Below are 18,190 nucleotides of genomic sequence, written 5' to 3' on the forward strand. Positions count from 1 at the left end.
TAGACATGGGACTACAGGTTTTTACTGCAGATTGCTAAGAAATTATAACTGGCTGAATTTTATTGAGAAAACAGAATCTCAGTGAAACTTTCTCTGCTCCCTAACCTGTTTGGTGTGTTTCAGAACCTGACAGTGACTCCTCTCTATTTCTCCAGAGTAGCCTAACACAGTAGCAAATAGGTGTTAAGTGAAGGTGTGCTGAAGGAAACCTGTAGGCTGGAGCTTCTGTTTCCTCAAGTCATCCCTTATTTAATAGTCATGCTATCTGAGCAGGCAACTTCAAAGGCTTGGCATTAAAAAACAGAGTTAGCTATTATGATCAGATTAGACCTATAGAAAGATTAGCCTGCTATGTTGCTGATGTGTACGTAGTAATTACGATTGAGTGCTAAGCAGGTCTCACTATGGACTATTAGTATTATTACAATTAGTATTACAGCCAAACTAAGCTTTCCCTTTTTCTTTTCTTTGTTAGTTCTCTGGCATCTCGAGGAGGGAAGAAAGCATCAGTATTGACTGCTTCCTTGGTACTTATATAGCTTAATCCTCATTCCCCCTAGACACCCTCATATTCACACACTAAGCAGCCAAGTCTTTCCTTGTGTCTGCTGCAGAGGTTCAGGTTTCAAGCTCCCAGGCCCTTTCTGCAAGAGATGTTCCATGTTTGGTCCCTGCTTTTTGTGTCCTACTAGGAAGAGTCAGTACCAGGAGTTCTGTGCTACAGAATGACTTCTGGCAAGAAATACTCTGGGGTCTGAGATTTCACCTGGTCTGTCAGCATATCACTACAGTGAAGATGGGAGGCCCAGGCCTGGGAGCTAAGATTGCAGCCAATCCATTGAACTGCAATGGTGGTAATATAGGGACTTTATAGTCCCTGATGTCTGGTAGGCTTGGGACCTAAAAGAGAAAAAAAGGGAAATGGGGTTTTTGGGTGGGCAAGGACAAACAAAGCAGAACAATGTGTCTAAGTAGTGTAGACTTCAGACCTGGGCCTATGGCTAAGAAACATTCATGACCTTGGTAGTTCTTAAGCTATGTCCTTAGGCAGTAGAGTGGAAAAAGCACTGAAGTAGAGAATTAGAACACCTAGGTTCTAGTCCCAATTCAGCTATGTATAGACTGTATGACCTTGGGGAAGTCAGTTAACTTGTCTGGCCCTTGGATTCTTTGTTGGCAAAATAAGTGTCACATTTTCTACCCTCTAGGGTTATTGTGAGAGTTAAATTAGGTCATCAACAGGAAAACTAGAAGCTTTATCTAAATTCATGGAAGCATTCCTACTAAGTATAGCAAAACAAACAGACAATTCTGGATCTTTTGGGGAAAAGGGAAATAGGGGACTGGTAAGAGATGAGCTCTGAGGTGATTCTCTAAACATCCAACCGTCTCGAAACTTCCAGAAGAATATAGCTACATCTGTTCTGTGTGGTATTGTGGAAGTAGCATCTAGGAGCCTCCATTCTGTGAGACTAAGGGAGATTATTTGGAGATCATCTAATTCCCATTTTATAAAATGAAAAAAATGGGAGTCCTTATTCCATTTAATTACTATCAAATTAATAAATATAATAAATATTAAATTAATATTTCAAAGATGTGTACTCAAATATCTGAACTGTGCTGTGTACCAGGGAGGAAAAGATGAAAGAAGGGATAGTTCCTGTCTTCAGGAATCGACAAGTCTTGTGGAGGAGACAGATGTGTACATAAGTAAATTCCAATGCTGTATAATGAGTGCTGTAATTGGGTAGGGCTACACAAAGTTCAGTAAGAAGGTAAAAGAAGAATCATTAAGTCTTCTGCTTAGATGAGTTGGAAAAGGCTTTACAGAGGAAGTAGCTTTTCAGTGAAGACTTGAAAGATGAGTAGGCATTTATCAGATGGAAAGCCTGGGGATGGAGGAATGTATTCTAGGCAAGGCAACGGCCTCAGCAGAGATAGCAGAGGTAGAGAGGCAGGAGAAAGTATGGTGTGTTCAGCAAACTAAATATTTCAGAATAATTAGAACCTAAATTATGAGAAGGGGCAAGAAATTAGTCTAAGGAAGCAGGTCATAAAGAACTTGTTTGTGTATAATAATAGCAGTAGGGCAGGAATGGCAGAGTAGGAAACTAGCAGAGCCAAGTTACTTGTTAAATAGAAAATAATGGACAGGAAGTGAAAGCCAGAGAGAGGATCAGAGAAAAGAGAGCCTGAAGGTGGTGTAGAGAAGGCAGTGGCTACCAAAGGCATTCCAACGCATGCTGATATGTAATAATATCCATTTCCCAGGGACAAATAAGATTGTAGCTAGAAAAGATCTCTGTAAAGTGAAAAGTGCTGTTCACGTAGGAGCACTGATTATTACACTTCGTCTTCAGGAAGGCATAGTAATCAAGAGCACAGGCTTTGGAGTCAGACTGCTTGGCTTTGGAATGTGGTCTGCCGATTACTAGCCTTATGATCTTGGACAAGTTTCTTAACCTTTCTGAAATTCACTTTTACTAAATCACAGAATGGGTTTACTAATAGTACCTACTTCATTGGATTGCTGTGAAGATTAAATGAGTTAATATAAGTAACATACTTATGAAAGAGTTCATACATTGTAAACAGCCATGTTAAATTATTATTTTCTTCCAAATGACAGTACCATTTTTTGCCTCCATCATCGTCTCAATTGAGTAGCTAGTGAAGTAAGGAGAGCAAGGCATATTATCCCCACCATATAGTTTGTTCCTTCCCTGCTCCTCAGCATTAATGGTCCCTGGGGCTTCTCAGGAGCTGCCTGAGTGCCAGTGGTTCTCAGCCCAGTAGAGGGCTGGGTCTTCATTCAGCCCATCAGTGCTCAGTCTGACCCCTGCCTCTGCCCCATCTTCAGGCTTCCGCAACTTGCACGTGGATGACCAGATGGCAGTCATTCAGTACTCCTGGATGGGCCTTATGGTGTTTGCCATGGGCTGGCGGTCCTTCACCAATGTCAACTCCAGGATGCTCTACTTCGCCCCTGACCTGGTTTTCAATGAGTAAGTGCTCGTGGGCCCAGAACTCACATAAACATAACATCCTGGCCAGACCTTGTTGGTGGTGATGATGGTAATGGGAATAACAGTCGGGGTAGCCCATATGACCTGTAGGTGAGGCAGTAGAGGCTCCAGCCAGCCTGCCCAATCTGAGGTGGCTTTGCCCTGCTGAAAGGCCACCTGGTGGAAAGCAATGGGGAGGGGGGTTGGTGCTGAGGCATTCTTTTCCCACCCAAGGCCTACTATTTTGGCCATGTTTCTGACCTGCCTTGTAGAGTATCTCAACCTCATGTCAAGCCCCCTCTCCTTCACTCAGAGCAACATAGGGAATGGGCAAAAAGACTAGTTGTGAAAGCTGAAGTTCCTGTGGTCCCTTTGCTACCACTGAGGGCTGCTGCCAATCACCTTTTGTTGAGCAGCTCTGTTGTTGAAAGCTAGATACTTTCTAAATCCTTTCTCATTGAGCCCCCATGATAACCCGATTTCCCCTTTATATAGATAATATTTTTTAATGGATGGAGAAAATTAGGCTCAACAAAATAAAGTGGCTCACCCAAGGCATGTTGGTGACAGAATTCAAAGTATGTCTGTATAACTCTCAGCATTTATACTGCCTCATGGTGGTAAATGACAGGGAGTAGCAGCATTGGCCCAGCCACTTCCCTTCTCTTTAAAAACAGGTTTAAGTGGTGCCTGAGTGGCTCAGTTGGGTAAGCATCCAACTCTTGGTTTTAGATCAGGTAATGATCTCAGGGTTGTGAGACCTAGCCCTGCATCAGGCTTCACACTCAGCAGGGAGTCTGTTTCCCCTCTCCCTCTGCCCCTTCCCCTGCTTGTGCTCTCTGTCTCTCTCTCAAATAAATGAATACATCTTAAAAGAAATAGTTGAGACGTCTACTGACAGATGAATAGATAAAAAAGATATATATATATATATATATAGAGAGAGAGAGAGAGAGAGTGTGTGTGTGAATGGAATATTACTCGGCCATCAAAAGGAATGAAATCTTACCATTTGCAAGGATGTGCATGGATGGAACTGGAGGGTATTATGCTAACGAAATAAGTCAGTTAGAGAAAGACAAATATATGATTTCACTCATACGTGGAATTGAATAAACAAAACAGAGGATCATAGGGGAAGGGAGGGAAAAATAAAATAAGATGAAGTCAGAGAGGGAGACAAACCATAAGAGACTTTTTTTAAAAGATTTTATTTATTTATTTGACAGAGATAGAGACAGAGATAGAGACAGCCAGCGAGAGAGGACATACAAGCAGGGGGAGTGGGAGAGGAAGCAGGCTCAAAGCGGAGGAGCCCATAACGCTGGGATCACGCCCTGAGCCGAAGGCAGATGCTTAACCTCCGTGCCACCCAGGCGCCCCAAACCATAAGAGACTTTTAACTACAGAAACAAACTGAGGCTTGCTGGAGGGGAGGTGGGTGGGGGATGGGGTAACTGGGCGATGGGCATTAAGGAGGGCACATGATGTAATGAGCACTGGGTGTTATATGCAACTGATGAATCACTGAACTCTAGCTTTAAAACTAATAATACACTATATGTTAATTAATTGAATTTAAATAAAATAAAATTTGTAAAAATATATTAAAAAAATAAAAATTAAAACCAAGTTTAATTTATGCTTGCCATGCCCACCAGCTCAATTTATTCTTCATGAATTTGGCCAAAGGCTCAGATTTTGGAATTACACTTATCTCAACTAAAATCTCTGTTCTATAATTTCCTGCATCACTGTCTTTGGGCAAGACTTGACTTCTGTGACCTTCAATTTCTTTGTCTGTTAATAAAATATAACTTCCTTAAATGGTTTGTTATGATTACTAAAATGGGAGCTAATAGATGTGAAATGCCTGGTCCATGATAGGCAAGAAATTAAGTATCTTTCTGATCCTCTTTCCCTAATAGTGATAATCTTCTCTATATCTGCTGTTTGAGGACCTCTGATAGCATTGTGAGTGGAGCTGGCCAAAAAAATCTCCCCAAGGACCTTGAGCTAGTCTCACCATGGAGAATCTTTTTGGTCAGGGCAGGAATTGACCTTCCTTCCCCTCCAGCCCTCTAACCCAGAAGAGCCTTAAAATAAAATGTACAGGCTACTGGTTCCTTCCAGTACAGCAGGGCTATATGGGGGAAAATGAGTATCCCCGGCTGCCCTCTTCCAACCCAGCTAACCCTGGTAGCTTGGAGCTAAGAATAACCATTGGGCTTTTGGCACAACCTGCTTTATGGTTTCCAGACCTCCAAAGAGTTACCTATGATGCCATCTTCTGGGGAAAGCCTTTAAAAGCCCGCTTCTTGTGTAACTCTCATCCCCACTGGCCTCCTTCTGCCCTCCAGTGATTGAATTAACACTCTGGGCACCTGCACCACCCTCCCCATCCAGAGCCCTAAGACCCTTGAATCTTTGCAAGGTGATAATTATTGTTTTCTAAAAATGCTCATTCCCTTTTCTGTCTCCATGTAAGTAATGTGGCACTCCTTCCCAACTTTCTGGGCCACTTCTATTTATCTCTTCAGAAGGCACCATGGGACTCCCAACATGGGCAGGGTCCTAGACCCATCAAGCCTCAGAGCTCCTGAAACAACACTGCTCCCCTCTTCCTCTTGTAGGAACCACTATGTTAGAGCTCTTCAAGTCTCTAGAAACATCTAAACCAATGTTTCTCAACAGGGATGCTGGTGACATTTTCAGAGGAATGATTTTCCATTGTGTAGGATGTTCTTGCATACTGGAATATGTTTATGTTAAACATTCCTGGCACCTGCCCAGTAAATACCAGTAGGATCTCTGTCACTGTAACAGGCCAAACTTCCCCCACATATATCTAGCACCCACTAGGGAGGTAGTACCTTCCAGTACCAGCCACTAATTGTTGCCAGCCTCCTCAATATGGAGACTGAAGCCCAAAAAGAGAGGGACTCTGAGCCAACCCATTTCCTGATCTCTCTGATACCAAGCCCTGTCATCAGCCCTGCTTTCTTCTTTCCTTGTCCCCTCTTTGTGGAGAACACATGTTATGAGGATTAGGGCTTGGACCCCAGATGTATGACCTTGAATAAATTACCTTACTTCTCTGAACCTCTGTCTTCTCATCTGTAGAATGACAAATAGTATTATAATGGTACCTTCCTACATGTCATTTATTGAATACTTACTGTGTGTTCAGTGTTTTCCAATTTTCATCTCTTCTGTTACTCCTCTCTTTTATTCTCACCTACCTCTGCTCTCTTCCTGAATTCCATTCCTGGCCCTTGTCTTCTGCCTTCTACTCTCTTCTCCCTTTCCTTTCCATTAACTCTTTCCCTACTCTTTTTTGTCCTTTCTCCTTCTTGTTCCCTTCCCCCTCTGAATTCCTTCCCTTGCTTTTCCCTTTTTCTTCTCTCTCCTCCCCCACATTTCTCTGTCTCTGGGACTTGCAGCAGTGTTACATCAGTCCTCCACGTTAGGACCGTGATTTCAGTGGTAAAAAGACCGCAGTGTTATCATCAACAGAGGCTTAGAAATACAGTAGAGACTGCAGCTGGATCAGGTCCGAGGGTCAGCAGATCTTATTCAAAAATTCTCGAGGGTGAAAGGCCTTGGAGCAACACTGCCTTGGTAAGTTGACTTGTGATACTATCTAAACACTTCCTCTTTCTAGCTGGTTTCCAGCCTGAATTGAATACCATCTGCCCCCCTTCCCTTTTTCTCCAGGGCAGCCAAGATCTCTCTGAGATAGGACGCTGTGCTTCCACCAAACCAGTACCAGGCCTGCTTAGCCTGTGGACAAGGCTAGTGGTTTGGTGACCAAAATGTTAAGCCACAGCCTTCAAGCCTAATCTAGGTCTTTTTCCTCACCACTTAAATGGGTGTTAAATTCCCTTTCCTTTCTCCACAAGATACAAAATCAGTTTCTATATCTCCTTTCTTTCTCTCTCTCTCTCTCTCTCTCTCTCTCTCTCTCTCACACACACACACACACACACGATTTCTGAAGTGCTGAAAACCAGGAAAACCAGCTAGCAGGAAGATGTTGTATCTTCCTAGAGGCTTGCCATGACCAGTCATAAAACAGAGATTGTTCTCCCCTGAGAAACTGTTCAAGCCTTGGCCACTTCCCTATATAATGTATAGGTGATAGTGTGATGTTCTGTTGACAAGTCACTATAGTAAAAACAGCTCACATGTGTTTACAACTCCCGAACTGTGATAAGGAACCATCATTATTTGAGGGAATAGTCTCCCCTTCAGGGTACACTTAGATTGGGCATTCAGAAACACTTCCTGGCTGATTTGATAAGCATTGGAACTCACTTTGTGAAGGGACAGTGGGGAATCTTCATTTTTTTTTGTTTTTTGTGTGTTTTTTTTGTTTTTTTAAGTGACAAAATTTCTAGCAAGTGAAATGGGATTTATGCTAAGAAGCAGGGGAATTGACAGGATAAATTACTGTGGTCACTTGGGAATCCTGATGTCCTTATGTTGGAAGTTGATTTCTAAAGCTTATCTCCTAGAAATACTCCGTGCTGGGATGCCTGGGAGGCAGGTTCTGACTTTGGCTGTAGCTGGGATATTAGAACTGTAGTTAGGGAGACCATGTGCCTGGCCCATTGTGTTCATTTGGCTAGGCTTTCCTGTCTCTGTCTCAGGAAACAGGAGGGGCACGGGGACCTGGAAATTCCATGTGCTAACCCGTATCCTGACCAGGGAAGATGAGTAGTTACCAGGATGTCAGGATTTTGGAAAAAAAAGAACAACCTTATTCCTTGTCAATGAAGCACCAGCAAGAGAAACAAGGAGCTCTTCTTGGAGATCCTGGGTGGTGGTGGGGGTGGCAATAGAAGACATTCTCTCTGAGCTTATTGTCAAGCCTTCCCTTACTTCTTTCCTTTTTCCGTCTATCTACTGTGCAGGTACCGCATGCACAAGTCCCGGATGTACAGCCAATGTGTCCGAATGAGGCACCTCTCTCAAGAATTTGGATGGCTCCAGATCACCCCCCAGGAATTTCTGTGCATGAAGGCACTGCTGCTATTCAGCATTAGTAAGTGCCTGGAGAGACAAAAATGCCCCTGGGGTTACAGGGGTTCAGAGGGGAGCTACTTTTTCCATTAAAGATTTCTCAGGCAGAAGCCAGCTCCTAGGCACTTCCCTTCTTCGTTCACCTTCCCTCCTCCACTCTCCCTTACCATCCTTTTTTCTACCAGGTATGAATTTCATGGCTACAGACTATTTTCTTTGCTATAACTCAACTTCTGTTAGATCCCCAGTTACCTCCAGTCTTTCCTTGGAACAAGGATTTTGGGGCTGGCTGTAGCAGGTCTCTGAATTTTTCCATAGCTTCTACTACAGAAACAGTCAAAGACCACCTTATATTTATTGCAGAGCAGAAGGCATTGCCTCCTGGAAGGAATTTCCTCTTCTGCCAATAGTAGGAGGTCTGCGTAAGCAACTCCGATAGGGTTTATTAGGCAGCCAAGTAATCTTTCTTTACTGACTCTTCTAAGTAGACTGCTGTCTTAGCCCCTGTGAGGGAAAAGGGAGGCCAGATTTGATATTTGAAGCTGTATATTTTAATTGTCTTAATCAGAGCTGGACTGTGACAACATAAAACCACAGGTCCTGAGAAATGTGTAGATGAGAAGACTAGAAAAAGGAAAGGCTCCATAAATTTTATTTACTCAATGCCCTTCAGATTGGGTCCAGCTAACTTTTTGTCTAGAACTTCCTGGCAGACTGAAGGACCCAAGCAAACAGATGAATCTGACAGGAAACCAAGTAGATGATTCCCTTCCTGTGGGGGTGGGGGTCAAGTTTGTGGTCAGATAACTTGGTGCTTTGTCTAATGCTCCTTTGTGGGCATGGTTCCCCTCCCCATTCTGTCTTCATCCCACATCAGTTCCAGTGGATGGGCTGAAAAATCAAAAATTCTTTGATGAACTTCGAATGAACTACATCAAGGAACTTGATCGTATCATTGCTTGCAAGAGAAAAAATCCCACATCCTGCTCAAGGCGCTTCTACCAGCTCACCAAGCTCCTGGACTCTGTGCAACCTGTAAGCAAATGATAGAGGGTGCTTCGTCAGGGAGAAGCAGCTTGCTAGGGCTAAGTGATAATATGCTCCTCTAGGATCTGGCACCACCTGTTGGGAGGTGCTTCCGTTCTCCTCTGACTTTGAGTGTGGTCCAGGAAGAAAATACAATGGAGAAGAAAGGAACACAGGTCACATTGCCCCTGGATGTTGTGAAAGAGGTGGAGGAGTTAAGAACAGAGCAGTTGGGACTCAAGGAAAGGGCTTAGAGTAGATAAGTTCTCCAAGCAGACAAAACATGCCTGAATGTTTTCCCCCTCTCCCTTGAATCATGTCTGTGTGTTTGTGCATGTGTGCATGTGCATGTGTGTGTGTGAGAGAGAGAGAGGGAGGAAGAGAATGTGTGTGTGGGTGGGTGCGCGCATGCTCATGTGTACATCCACGTGCATGTGCTGGGGAAGAGGAGCACGTGGTCCTGCGTCAGAGAGCTTGCAGTGGTGTAAGAGATCTCTTAGGAGCCCTTGGTAACTTCCTGGAGACTATTTAGTGTACATGTGTGCGAACACACACACACACACATCCACAGGGAGGACCAAGGGCAGGGAAGGAGGAAAAAATCAAAGTTGGGGGGAAGAGCCTGACAGAAGCCAACTCCTTGTCAAGCCTGTTTTCTCCCTCTTATTGCTCCCCTTACAGATTGCAAGAGAGCTGCATCAGTTCACTTTTGACCTGCTAATCAAGTCCCACATGGTGAGCGTGGACTTTCCAGAAATGATGGCAGAAATCATCTCTGTGCAAGTGCCCAAGATTCTTTCTGGGAAAGTCAAGCCCATCTATTTCCACACACAGTGAAGCTTTTGGAAGCCCCCATTTTCTCACCCCACGCCACTCCCCTTTTCAGATATCTTCTGCCTGTTATAACTCTGCACTACTTCTCTGCAGTGCCTTGGGGAATTTCCTCTTTTGATGTACAGTCTGTCGTGAAGATGTTCCTGAGCTCTATTTGCTGCACTTTCCGCCCTCTTTTCCTATTTCTCTTTTTTTCCCTTCCTATCTGACTCTCCCATGGCACTTTCAGACTCTGCTCCCTGCCATGGCTCTTATCTGTGTTTTGAGTGGTGTTGTATTTCTTTAAATCTGTGATGATCCTCATGTGGCCCAGTGTCAAGTTGTGCTTGTTTATAGCATTGCACTGTGTGCCAGCCACACAAACGTTTACTCACCTAATGCCACGGGAAGTTTAGAGAGCTGAGTATCCGGAAAACAAAAACAAAAACAAACAACCCCCTTAAACCAAAAATCCTGTAGGGTTTTTTCCTCTTAAAAAATATAAAAACAAACAGAATTCCCCCAAAGAGGCCAACAGTGACTAGAATAAGGTGAAAATTTCAAGCCCATGGGGAGTCAACTGCTTTTTTTTTTTTTCCCCAAGCTCAAGCTCCCTGGGAGACTTTATTTTCTGCCAATGGCTATTGCCATTAGAGGGCAGGATGACCCCAGAGATGAGTTAGGATGGGGGAGACAGATTTAAGAGAGGACAGATGGATCACCAGTACCTGCCCACAGCCTTGGCCCCTGACTGCTAGACTGCTTAACTGCAGTGCAATTCATTGTACTGAAAATGTGCTTCTTGTTTGAAAACGTGTCTGCATGTGAACGCCTCCCCTCCAACCAATCCTTTTTCTCTCTCACCCTCTGCCTCCACCCTCAAATTGACTTTCAATAAGCTTTTCTAAGAGCTTTGAACTGAATGTTCTCTCTAGCCAAAACTTGGCCACTTCCACTGAAGAGTCAGACCAGTAAGAACGAAAGGAGCAATCTGACCCTTTGGAAGGCCCTATCCAGAGCCAGGTCTGCTTTCCTGCATGTGGGTCAGGGAAGAGGTTGGGGCTGGAGTCAGAGGAAAAAGAATCGATGGGTTGGTTCTTTTCCTGCTTAGGACACTGAAGATTTGATCACTCTTTGCCCTTACCTTTAAAAGACCTGAATGTTTTCTGCCTGACTCCATGAAGCTGCAAGCTCCCTGTTACTCTCCCTTCAGTGTTTTGTGAGCCTGGACTTAACCAGACTGTATTACAGCCATGGTAGGGATGTTTGTCCCTTAATTTGGGCATGTTCAAAGACTCTCTGCTAAGAGCTGCTACCACCAAGAAGGCTAGCAAGCCAGCAGTCTTGACATCTATCTCTAGATGCCAGTAGGCTCAAAGACTTCTTACCAAATGTCTTTCATCAACTATCAGGTCTCTGAAGCCCTTAGACAAACTGGAAAGAAGGCATCAATGGGACTGGACAAGCTGGGCATCTTGCCCTTGTCCCCTAGAGATGATACCTTCCCACCAAGTAGAGAAATACCTACTTCTTCCTTCAGAGCAGCTCAAGGGGCTATGCAGGTCAGGGTTAAAGAGAAAACTCAATTACCAGGGTAAGAAGAATGAAGGCACTAGAACCAGAAACCCTGTAAATGCTGTCCTTGCCACCCAGCATATGCACCTGCAGAAGTCATGGGAAGAAGAGAGAAGAAACTAAGAGGAGACTGACTACTAAATTAAAGTCTTCAAAGGCAAAATCTAAAGCCAGATGGGCACCATCTGGTCGGTTTACTCATCGTCCTCCTCTGCTGCTGATTCTGGGCTCTGACATCGGCCATACTCACTCAGACCCCCCACCTTTGTTGCTGCCTCTCAGCCAGAGGGAGGCTGAACCATTTATACTACAGAACCATGACCTCCTTTGGAAAGGTCTGGTTTGCGTGGCTCCAATGGGCTGCCATCCATGAACTCAGGGTGTGCTCCTAGGACACTGGTTTCATATGGTCCTTTGGCACACCTCTCTTTTGCTGACTTTGTCCCCCAATCCTGAGTTCAGGGGGAATGTCCACCTACTTTTTCATCTTGGCAACTGTCTCCTCACTTAGCTCTTAAATTCATCTGCTAAGTTCAAGAAATTAGGGGCCCAAGCTGCCCATTTCAGTTGGTTCACTCTACTTATTGAGAAGATAGTTTCTGAGTGACATGCTATTATCTGCATGGGTTTCCTCCCCTGATTTCTGTGTTGATATTAATAGCCAAATGAACTTGCAAAACAGCTTCTTTAAATAACAGGGGACAGGGGAACCTAAGATGGGTGATATACCAATCCAAGACTGCTGGACAAAACTAAAACTGACAGGTTCTCTTTCTGGGGTAGGATAGACAAATTCTGGTTTTCTTTTTTAAGACATCATTTGGCTTATATAAGCTTACGAGATTACTCCTGGCTGTTTTAAACAGAAAAAAAAATCCATAACTCTTTTCAGTTACATTAGGTTATAGTTTAATAGTTCCTTTACATCTGTTTTAAAATTATTTTTGTCTTTTATGGTACATGGATTTGATTATATCATTCTAATATCTCTCCTTGTAAATACTAGATGCTCTCCTTTTTTTTCTCTGACTACCAAATTTTTCACCTTTATGGATTTCCCAATTGTGACTCTTGTCTTTATGAATATATATGTTTTGCATTTGTGAAAGCCAAAAATCAGTGAAACAGCAGTGTAATTAAAAACAGCAACAACTAAACTACCCTGAATTTCTGAATGGCAAGACTAGGGGAAAAAAGGCCTAAACAAGGCTTTAGGCCTAGTGTTTTTGCACTGGGGTTTCAGTGAGTGAAGGAGATTCTAGCTTGGCTTTGTTCTCCCACAGATAAATGGGGGATTTTTTTTCTCTTTTCACCATTGATGTTCTCGCCAGTGTAATTGACAGAAGTCTCATTTTGCATGCACTCTGCTGTACAAACAGTTGATGTGGTTGGTACACCGTACTCACCCATGAAGGATTGGCCACCTAGATCCACTCACCTGGTAACCTGAAAGATGAGGATCACTCACCAGGCAAGTCATGGTAACTATCTCTAAAGAGGTTTGCAGTGCTCGATGGGGATGGAGTGAGGGAGAGAAAAAGAAGGGGCACCAGGGAGAAGGCCCCATCTGTGCTAGACGGCAGTAAGTCACCAGAGTCACAAACTCTGTGGTCAAAGGAGAGAGTTGTGTGGCAGTTTCAGCTCTTGTTCATTAGGCAGCTCTCCCAGGCCTGGCCTCTGAGCTGAAACAGGGGTTGGGTTCTTTGTTCCAAAGCTTTTCTGTGCCACAGACAGTATCATTGTTCTTGGGGAGTTCATTATTTTTCTAATGAGAGTGGAATTTTTTCAAGGATTCTGGCATATATCTTTGAAAAAGAAAATCAGTAATACACATATTTTTATGTATATTCACTGGCACTAAAAAAGAAAGAAAGAAGCTTTGCTCTGTCCTTTGGATAGTTGCTGAGGTGATTCCAGGTTGAGAAATAACATGTTGATGCTAGAGTCCCTCTCTGTCCATACTCTACTTCTAAATACATATAGGCCTGTATAGCAAGAAGTATTCTGTTGGCACTTTAAGAGAAAGTAGTTTCATCATCCACATGATAGTGACACTACATGAATGACCTAACTTTGAGCTTCAGGTAGCTTCTAAGTGTTTGTTTCATTAGCCACAGCACAGATATGGCCTTGCTCTCTTTTCTCTTCTGATATTCTGCAGGGCTCAAAAGCCCTCTCCCCTCTACCCCTTTCCATCCCTGTGCCAGAGTTGCACTTCATGAGACTCTCTCCAGATAGCCCTGTCACTATCCCTGCATGGCTCTGGGGAAACAAGAGGCTGACTACTAATTATCTTGTGCCAGTTGCCCAGGTGAGAGGGCACTGGGCCAAAAGAGTGACCCTTGTGCTCAACCCCCTCTAAGGGTTCATGGGAACCAGGAATGCTTGAAGCACAGGATCAAATCCCAAACTTAAAGTCAAGCCATTTAGCATGTGCATTTTCTTGTAAAAGAAAGTTTCTATCCCTGCTGCCTTTTATAGGCAGCTCTGTTTCTCACCACTAATCTCTTTGAAAATCTTTGAAAGCAGTTAAAAAAAAAAGACAAAGAGATGAAAGCATCATATTATGTAACCAAAGATTACACTGTATCTGCTAAGATACCAAAATTTAAGAGCAGGGAGGGAACAAGCATTAGTGCCTCTTTGGTAAACTATCCAAAGACAGACTAAAGGACTTTATTGTTGACTGACTTATAAGAGTTTTGTGGGTTTTTCCCCCAACAATATACATGCTTAGAAAAGTGGAAGATAATTTTGAAAAAACTGGGTTTATAGGTCCTTCACTAAGTGATTTTATAAGCAGAACTAGTTTTCCTTTTCTCTAGTAGTTGCTGAACAAATTCTTAAAGCTCCATTATTGCATGGTTGGAAATGGAGCTGTCTTGGCCACTGTGTTTGCTAGTGCCCATGTTAGTGTATCTGAAGATGTGAAGCCCTTGATGAGAAGGGGAGCATTTAAAGGACTAGATTTTGCACTAAAGGGACAGCAGGCAGAAATCCTCATTTCTGCCCACTTTGGATGGCACAAAAAGTTCTTTTGGGTTTAAGGCAGAAGGTTGAAATATACTGTAAATGAGTATTTGTATCCATGTTTCAAAATTGAATTATATATGTATAGATATAATGTGTTCTGATAGCTTTATCTTTCTCTGCACCTTTATATTTGGTTCCAGGTCATAACTGATACCATGTACTTGTGAGAGAGGCTACAGTTACATTTTGGAAGCTCTCTCAGAATGGAAAAGATACCTGGGTTGATCAGATAACTAAAAGATCTCTGCCTCTATTGGGGCCTTACCCACAGGCCTAACAAAAGAGCAGAGGGGGAAAAGAATGGGGTACATGATGTATTGCACTTTACTAGCCCAAGACAGATGAATGTTTAAAGGATGGTGAAGACTCATTGGAATCAACTGGGATTTCCCGTAGGGAAGTTCCAGACTTGGGGCCACAGGCCCATCCAAATGTTTAACCGATGGATCCCTAATGGGACCTGAGTGTTGGAAGAAGGAGAAACATTCTTTGTTCTTCACCATCCTTGTGAGAAAAGGGCAGTTTCCTGCACTTGGGAACCTGGAGCAAGTGCTCCATATTTTACACAATCCACTCACCTACGATTGAGGTGCTCTTGCTACTGGGTGTCTGTGTGCTCTAATTTTGGTTTTGGATATGTTCTGTAAAGATTTTGACAATGTAAATGTGTTTTTATCTGTCAAAAAATTGTCAGTGTACTAGAAGTTATATCTCTGTAGATGCAGGTCCATCTCTGCCCTTGGGTAGGGATGTTTTCCTTCAGTTAAGAAATTGACACTGGGGTCTGCTGCCCAGAGCCTCCCAACCTTAAACCATTTCTAGGTGAAAGCAGAAAATTCCACATTAGTCACTCCTCCTTTGTAGATTCTTAGGCTGAGGGAACAAACCATTTGGAATATTCCTGCCCCCAGAAATTAGTGATAAGTATTTAAATTTAGTAGGTAGGTTTTTAAAGGGAAACACAGCCTTTGACACAGTTTTGATTTATCCCCATTTGATTTAGCCAGAAAGTAGGTAATATGCATTGATTGGTTACCAACCCCAATTCAGTATAGCAGGGGGGATGAGCCCTTTCCTTACTTCACCTGTCTCTTAGCCTTTTATGGAATTAAATGAGAAGCTATGGACTGAGTAGCCCTTGTAGCCTAAAACAGTCCCCACATGCACTAATTCTATAAGGCTGTCTGCCATATGGCTGCAGATTCCACTGGCCACCAAAACCTGAAAGACACATGTACCCTGAAGAAAAGAAATTCCTAAAGTGTTGCTGCTTCTCTGGTCGTGCCCTCCCTGGCTGCTGCTTTACATTTGGGGACTCTGTTCCCTGCACTGCAGGCCGGCCAGGCCTGCAGTCTTTCCCAGTTTGAGCCCTTGGTGCTAACTGTCCTGCAGTGAAGTGCCTGGGGGATTGTCCTATCCCATAAGCCACTCAGGTGCTGAGAGTAGCCACCATTGGGATAACCCAAGCTAAAAAAAGAGTCCCCTCACCATTCAGTGACACTTTTCTGCTTTCCCCTAGACTGGAACATTGATTAGGGAGTGCTTCAGATGCGACATTCTTGTGCTGTCCTTGAGATTAATTTGGCAGCAAGAGGCAGCAGACAATGTAACCAGATGTAAGAATTAATTTTCAATGTTGAGGAAAAAATTAAGAAAAAAAAGAAAGCATCATAAAAGATTTTTTTAAAAAACATTAATTTTGCTTAAAAGTTCTTTTGACAGGGCTTCAGTTCTTACAGCGGCACTTGGCCTCCACTGGGTAGCAGGACCAGCCCCAAACGCTAGTGCTCTGTTCTTTTTTTGTAATCTTGGAATCTTTTGTTGCTCTAAATACAATTAAAAATGGCAGAAACTTGTTTGTTGGAATACATGTGTGACTCTGGGTTTGTCTCTGTCTCTGCTTTCAGAAACGTCATCCATTGTGTAAAATACTGGCTTGCTGGTCTGCCAGTTAAAACTTGGCCACGGCCTCTGTTGTGGCTGCAGGCTCAAGTTATCGTTAACAAAGAGACTCGAGAAAAGCTGCTAAATGTCCTCTTATCACCATTGTTAATTTGTTAAAACGTAAAACCATCTAAAATTTCAGGGGAATGTATTCAGAGTTTTTTAATTAGCTCTTTTTTATTGGCTGTCTTTATTGAAGTCAAGAGTTGGTATCATGCCCAGTGGCCTTTTATGCTATGTTGATTTTCACATATTTTTTAAAAATCTTTGCACAGGGGTTATAAATTTGCCCTGTGTTGGCCCTAGCATAGGTTGAACTGGGACCACCAAAATATCAAAGAGTCTGGGCTAAGAAAGCACAGATGGACCCTGATGACCCATTACAACCTCTCATCAAAAACCCTGAGCTTGTCAAACAGGGGAAAGGCACACAAAACCCAGCTGTTCACCCTCATCTTCACCCTTATGGGAACATAAAATGATTGGGAGCTTCACTGCCCAGTTCTTGCCAAGCTTCAGATAAGGAATGGGCATGTTCACATTCTCACTGTTTTTCAAGGGCCACATTGTCCTTGACCACCCAAGTAAAATCTGAACCAGCTTTCTTTGAGGTTTTTAAAGGTTTAGGCACAGTGGCCTCTTGCATCTTCCCAGTTTGGATACCAAAATGAGATCCCAAGTTGAATTTTTGAGCTTAAGATACAGACCATCAATGACGTGTGACAGATGCATTAAGGAATAATATGAAAGTTCTCTGTGCCTCAGTGTCCTCACTCAGTGTCACAATGTCTCTCTACTGGGCCAGGCTAGAAATTAAATAAGAATGTATGTGACCTGATCAGTGAGACAATTGCTCTTGCTTTGTTCCCTGTTAAAATGTGAGAATCCCTGAGAAGGATCCCAAGTTGAAATGTATTTGTCATTGACTCCCTCAGAGAGTCCCTGCCTAAAGTAACAAGGTAGTTAACACCCACCATAAATTTTCCAAGGTGTAGCAAAACACAGAGATCAGGGAGACAAGGACATTTGGTGGATTAAAAAGAGCCTGGAGGGGCGCCTGGGTGGCTCAGTCGTTAAGCATCTGCCTTTAGCTCAGGGCGTGAGTGATCCCTGTGTTCTGGGATGGAGCCCCACATCAGGCTCCTCCGCTGGGAGCCTGCTTCTTCCTCTCCCACTCCCCCTGCTTGTGTTCCCTCTCTTACTGGCTGTCTCTCTCTCTGTCAAATAAATAAATAAAATCTTAAAATAAATAAATTAATAAATAAATAATAGAGCCTGGAGGCCGGAGTCCGACATGTGACTTGCTCATAGTCATACAGCTACTGTATAGCTAGGATTCAGACCTACTGATTCACTTGCTATATGGTACTGGGCAACTCTCTGCGCTTTTTTAGATATTAGTTTTCTCATTTATAAAATGAGTGTATCTGGGGCACCTGGGTGGCTCAGTCGGTTAAGTGTCTGCCTTCGACTCAGGTCATGATCCCAGGACCCTGGGATTGAGTCCCATGTCGGACTCCTTGCTCCGCAGAGAGTCTGCTTCTCCATCTGCCCCTTCCCCCACTCATTTTCTCAATCTCTCTCATGCGCTCTCTCTCAAATAAATAAAAAAAAATCTTTTAAAAATAATAGGGGCGCCTGGGTGGCACAGTGGTTAAGCGTGTCTGCCTTCGGCTCAGGGCGTGATCCCGGCGTTCTGGGACCGAGCCCCACATCAGGCTCCTCTGCAGTGAGCCTGCTTCTTCCTCTCCCACTCCCCCTGCTTG

The 18,190-nt window shown here is 43.5% G+C and overlaps 1 protein-coding gene across 1 annotated transcript in view; it reads left to right on the forward strand.

Annotated features, from left to right (window-relative positions):
• AR (androgen receptor) overlaps positions 1 to 16,346 on the forward strand; it is a 182,303-nt gene extending 165,957 nt beyond the window's left edge. Inside the window, exons 5-8 of the mRNA XM_002929171.4 lie at positions 2,864 to 3,008; positions 7,925 to 8,055; positions 8,911 to 9,068; positions 9,741 to 16,346. Of these exons, the coding sequence (XP_002929217.2) occupies positions 2,864 to 3,008; positions 7,925 to 8,055; positions 8,911 to 9,068; positions 9,741 to 9,896 (590 nt within the window). The 3' untranslated portion in view covers positions 9,897 to 16,346. The remainder of the gene's footprint in view (positions 1 to 2,863; positions 3,009 to 7,924; positions 8,056 to 8,910; positions 9,069 to 9,740) is intronic.
• Positions 16,347 to 18,190: the final 1,844 nt, after the last annotated feature.

This window comes from Ailuropoda melanoleuca, chromosome X (assembly GCF_002007445.2).
Source record: "Ailuropoda melanoleuca isolate Jingjing chromosome X, ASM200744v2, whole genome shotgun sequence".
NCBI classification, from domain to species: Eukaryota; Metazoa; Chordata; class Mammalia; order Carnivora; family Ursidae; genus Ailuropoda; species Ailuropoda melanoleuca.